Raw genomic sequence first — 6,000 nt, 5'->3', positions numbered from 1 at the left:
AATCAAGGTTCCAATTTGTTTCAGGTGGAATAACTGGGCATAAGAATTACTATCCCTCAGAGTTCATCCCCAAGGAGATCCTGATCCAGAACTGCTGGTGAAAGATTTTCTTCAGTTCTAAGTCAAGTAGCATTTAAGTGGGCTCTAATCTGAAATATATTAACTCCTGTTGCCAAAATATCATTTGCCAGTTGGAGCTGGAAATTTGTTTGTCTAATCCTGGCATCAGCCCTGCCTTTTCCTGCTGTTGGGGTGTGAGATAAGCCTAGCCCCCTCAAGCTCTGCCTTGTACATAAGTGTCCTCATGTCTGGGAGACCATCAAAGCTAGGTATTGTTACAGTAATGGAAGTGGTGTAACCTTAAAGCAATGCTGTTTGTTCATTCCTTTTCTTGGCATGGTATGTTCAGCACTGGAAACTTAACTGACTTGGCATTTCCCATCCCAGCTGTGGATGCAACACCGAGTGCACACTAGCCCAGTTTCTGACTTGGAAAGTTGATAGTAGCTATTCTTAGGACCCCGCTTTCCTGCTAGTGGGTTTCTGAATGACCTTCTAGGCCAGAGAGACACTTTTAAACCCTTTAAATGACATTTAAATAGCATGAGCCAATATTTTGGTAATTGGTTATTGTTCTATATGACAGGATAAAGGGCTCTGATTTTATTCTGTTCTTACTTCTAGCTCTCTGTGCAATTCTTAGCCTCAGACAAGGGACACTGCATCTTAATTGGAATGTTATTTTGCTTGCATGTGCTGTGCATATGTATGATTGAATTCCACAGCTGTCTTTGTACTCTGAAATGGGGTGAGCCTGGCAGGAGATGAATCCAGGTGCTTTTCAATTAATTGTTTAATAATACAGCCCTTGAGATGATGTCTGCAGCATGGAGGGAATGAATGCAAATGTATGGGTCAGATGAAGCATTTTAAAGGTAATATAGAGAGTCAGCCCGGGGGCTGGGCTCCCATATCAGTTTGCTTATGTTTCTGTATGTTATGTTACAGCAGTTGGCAAGAAACCATTCTGTCCTGGGCGACCAATACAAATAGACAACAAAATGTTCCTGGTGACTGCTCCATTTTCCTGTGAAATACAGAATTCCTGAACGTACGGGAGCTCTAGAGGCCATTAAGTTACCAGAGCAGGATAGTGACCTGAGTCTCATGTCACCTCCTCCATCTGCAGCAGAGTACAGGCTAAGCACCTCAAAGGATTCAGAACAGCTTTCTTGGAAGGTCAGGGTCCCAACCTCAGGGGGAGGAGCTTAGTGGACTGACTCCCAGGTGAACCTCTAAGGAAAGATGTGACAAGGGACCTAGTACAGTCTTGAGGAAGCCAGAGGCAGGGGTCAGGTTATTAGAAATGACCCAAATAATGTGATTTCTAAGGGTTTTTGGTGTTGTCTCCTACGTGCATTCCACTCACAATGTGTCTGACAATGCAACCGGACTCTCCTGAGGAGAGTCAAAAGGCCCATAAGGGGGTGGTAGTACTTGGCCAGGCTGAATGCTTCAAGGGACTCCAACTGTCTCTTATTCTTTCCTAAATCACCTCTTTGTTTTTTTGGCTATTTCCTTTCATATGGAACATGGTTAACTGTTACAATGTCAGTGTATTTATCTGGCACTCCCTCTGATCTAATATTAGTGGCAGTGAATATGCAGGATATGGTGCCACTTTGAGATTAGTTTGTGGTTACTGGCGTTGATACAGAGAATTTAGCAGGAATTGGGGCAGTGATCTGAAGGCATACGATTCCCCTTGATTTTGGATATGAGGATTTGGATATGGGCATCATATTTATAGGTTTAATGACTCATACCAACCTGCCAAAATGTGCAATCAAGGTTATACATCCCTCTGCTTCCTAATACTGGATGCCTTGTGCTGCAGCTCGATTTAGGCTCTTTGCACCTCCACTGTGATTCATATCAAGGTGTATTCAGGGCCTGCACACATGCTGTCAGCATCCTTTCTACTACAGGCTGTACAGCAGCAGGAAAAACAACAGCACCACAACTATATCTGCTCGGTTTGCCAACAGTGATCAGGCAATGTGATATTCAAAGGAGATGGGGCAGCCATACAATTTAAAAAAAGGCTGTAAGACTTTGAACACATCACAGGAGCTGTTGGGACAAAGAGGTAAAAACGTGAAATCAAGGATGTGTGAAAGAAAAAACCCCACAAGTCATCAATAGGAAAAGTTTTTCCATTTAATACTAGACTCTCTCAGGATTGAGATGCAGGCTTTTTATGCAATTACATCCAATGTTAAAATTGGTAATACATAATTTACAAAGATTAACATCAAAACAATGATCTATTTAGATATGCTTTTGTAAAAAGGAAATATATTAGCAGCATTTATTTTCAGCAATCACACAGCCTACACCCATGCAGACTAAGAGTTCATATCTATTTGCAATAATGTAGTGCTTCCTGGTCTTAAAACAGCGATCCTGGTGACACACTGGTCTTCTCATTATTATAAAATAACCAAAAAATAAAAAAAGTCATTAATTTCTACACCAGTAAGAAAAACAATTCTTTGCACTTACCTAACATTTGATTGTCTAAAAAACATTTTGTTTAGTCTTTCAACAAAAGAAAGATAAAATGACAGAGCTAGTGTCTTGCTTCTGTACGCACTTTATTTTTTAAAAAGTTTTTAGTGTTTAACACCGTTTGAGACAATGATTTCTGTTATTAACTAAATGAGACAACCCAAAAGTTTGGACATGCGATATTCCTACTACACGCACGAGTATTTTATACTCAGGGTTCCTGGTACTGTACAGTGCTTCTCTACAGTAAGAAAATATTCCAAACTATTTTCTTATTTCTTTTTTTTAATAAAATATTTTTTTCCTCAAAGGGTTTTTTCCTTTCTTTTTTTTCTTTTTAAATCAACACATAAAAGTTAATGGAATGAGTCATGTTCCACTAAGAGTAAAATAATAATTATAATAATAACAAGAATGTACATTAGGACAAGCTTGGTCCATTAAAAAGGAACATGTAACTACCGTATTGCTTTACATCCACGCAGCAGATATATACAACTTGGCACATTAAAAACTGGTTTTTCTTATAAGAACATCTAAAACAGGACTGTATATGCATATGTACGTCTGAAAGACAAAAAAGCAAAGCTATTTTAAAGGGGCAGTGTATGCCTACTGCCCCCTCCCTTTGCCACTAGCAGGGCCTGACCCAGAGACAGATGACAGCTTCACGGCACTGGCTATTGGGGAAGGTTACATGTTGAAATATAGGGGATCCCAGTACAGCACTAGTTTATGGCAAACTATGGCAATCACAATTTCATGCAGTGAAAAGTTAGCGCCTTGGCTGTAGTCTTTGGCAGCAATACTTTCATAACGGCAGAGAGAGGGAGTGGTAAAATACACTGTCTCTTTAAGAGACAGACGTTTTAAGCTGTACAGTTAGAACACAAGAATAGTGTTATTAGTTGATATATTCTACAGTTCACAACAAATACTCGCTCTGAATACTGCTTGACGGTTCATGTAGTGAAGGTTTCTTTTTTTTTCTTCTTTTAACAGATTTTAATTTGCACAACACATTGGACACACAAGAACCACAGCTTATCAAAAAAAACCAACAGCAATGGCGTCGTCAGGATTTGACTCGCTTTATAAAATTTATCTGCAGAAAAAATGTGAAAAATTACACACCCCCATTTCAGGATGTGGAACAAGTGCTTCAAACAACCAACTCTCGTTTCACTCTGAGCTGACTGGGGGCTTTTCCTCTCTACAGATCAAAGGAGCATCTGGGCACTGGCCGTTTCACGGTGAACCTTTTATACATCCTGGTACATTTCTTTCCCCTCTGAACTTGTGCAAATCTGAGGCTGCTCCTTTATGGCAGCCTTTATTTTAATCTACTGGGCCTTCACCCTCCCTACAGACTTCATACATTGGTACACACCACTGGCAGTGCCAACAGTATCTTGTACAATCATAGGACGACTGGTCTGTATGGGGAATATTCTCATCAGAGTAAATCACACCCTTCTATTTTCCTCCCCTTTTTCCCTCCAAGTGGGGACATTAAGCAAAAATAAATTAAATCTGACCATCTTGGACAAATAATCACAAGGTTTTCTCAGTACCTAACATCAATACAAGGCACGCCCAACAACACACACATCATAAGAGCACTGCAGAGCAAGACAGGGCCACCTGCCTGCTCAGACTTCTAAGTGCTAACTGTATTTATGTCAGTTTTCTTCTACCCTCCTCTTCTTGGTTGGTGTACAGAAAGGAGGGGGCTTCCCCGTCAGTCTCTAGCAGACCTGGTAGTGGACTCCAGATCACAGTCTGTTGTTGGAACATCACTTCCTGAAGCTGCTCTCCAGGATGGTGAGAGTACGCCTCCTCAATTTTCTTCCTGATCCTTCCTCCAGCAGGTAAGTGACATCAATAGCTGCAACAGACCACAGGGCTCTTAGTAAGGAGCTGATACAATACAATTCATTGTACCTGATGCTCTAATATTAATCCATGTAACATGACAGAGAAGCGTGGTCTACTGGTCTGAGCACAGAAACTCCTAGGCTTTCATTCTGGTCTTACGTAAACTCTCTCTAAGGCATAGGGCACGTCTCTAAAGAACTGATCCAAAGCCCACTGAAGTCAATAAGAGTCCTTTAATTCACTTCAAAGGGCTTTGGATACAGCCCTCAATCTCGTGCCTTTCTCTCAATCTTCTCATCTGTAAACTAGAGATAATAATAATTAAACTACCTATCTCACTGGAGGGAGGGAGTGAATAATTAGTAATGACAATGGGCTGTGAAAAAGTCCTATATAAATGCCTGTTTCATTATTAACAGGAGATTTCACTCAGATATTTAGTGGGAATTGCAAATGCTTCATAAGTAGGGCCCTACCAAATTCATGGTTCACTTTGATCAATTTCATGGTCATAGGATTTTAAAAATAATCAATTTAATGATATCAGCTATTTAAATCTGAAATTTCATGGTGTTGTAATTGTAGGAGTCCTGACCAAAAAAGGAGCTGTGTGGAAGTGCGGGTTGCAAGATTATTGTACGGGGGGTTGTGGTACTGCTACCCTTACTTCTGCGCTGCTGCTGGCGACGGCACTGCCTTCAGAGCTGAGCAGGTGGAGAGAGGCAGCTGCTGGCCGGCAGTCCAGTTCTGAAGGCAGAGTCACCACCAGCAGCGGTGCATAAGTAAAGATGGCAGGTACGGTCTTGTCACCTTTACTTCTGCGCTGCTGCCTGCAGAGCTGGGCCCTCAGTCAGCAGCTGCCACACTCCAGCCACCCAGCTCTGAAGGCAGCAGCGCAGAAGTAAGGGTAGCATGGTATGGTATTGCCACCCTTACTTCTGTGCTGCTGCTGGTAGGGCGCCACCTTCAGAGCTGGCCACTCGGCCACAGCTGCCACTCTCTGGCCACCCAGCTCTGAAGGCAGTGCAAGAAGTAAGGGTGGCAATGCTACGACTCTCCCTAAAATAACCTTGCGATCCCCCTGCAACTCCCTTTTGGGTCAGGACCCCCAATTTGAGAAACACTGGTTTCCCCTGTGAAATCTGTATAGTATAGGGTAAAAGCACATAAAAGCAGATTTTATGGGGGAAGACAAGATTTCATAGTCTGTGATGTGTTTTTCATGGCTGTGAATTTGGTAGGGCCCTGTTCATAAGAATGGCCCTACTGGGTCAGACCAAGGGTCCATCTAGCCCAGTATACTGTCTTCCGACTGTGGCCAGTGCCAGGTGCCCCAGAGGGAATGAACAGAACAGGTAATCAAGTGATCCATCCCCTGTCGCTCATTCCCAGCTTCTCGCAAACAGAGGCTAGGGACACCATTCCTGCCCATCCTGGCTAACAGGAAACATTTGTGCAGAGAACACTGGACACAAAATCATGTCCAGTAGCAATGAGTTCAGTTAAAAGCATTTGCTTTACTAATATGCCATGCATGACTCCAAAAACAAA

At 42.2% G+C, this 6,000-nt stretch overlaps 1 protein-coding gene across 1 annotated transcript in view; it reads right to left on the bottom strand.

Moving 5' to 3' along the window:
* Positions 1-2,200: 2,200 nt before the first annotated feature.
* The window catches only part of ASH1L (ASH1 like histone lysine methyltransferase), a 154,791-nt gene continuing 150,991 nt past the window's right edge, over positions 2,201-6,000 (bottom strand). Inside the window, exon 28 of the mRNA XM_077841176.1 lies at positions 2,201-4,459. Coding sequence (XP_077697302.1) covers positions 4,368-4,459 — 92 coding nt within the window. The 3' untranslated portion in view covers positions 2,201-4,367. The remainder of the gene's footprint in view (positions 4,460-6,000) is intronic.

This window comes from Eretmochelys imbricata, chromosome 24, assembly GCF_965152235.1.
Source record: "Eretmochelys imbricata isolate rEreImb1 chromosome 24, rEreImb1.hap1, whole genome shotgun sequence".
In the NCBI taxonomy this organism is placed as follows: domain Eukaryota; kingdom Metazoa; phylum Chordata; order Testudines; family Cheloniidae; genus Eretmochelys; species Eretmochelys imbricata.
This window is presented reverse-complemented; position numbering and strand designations above follow the sequence as displayed.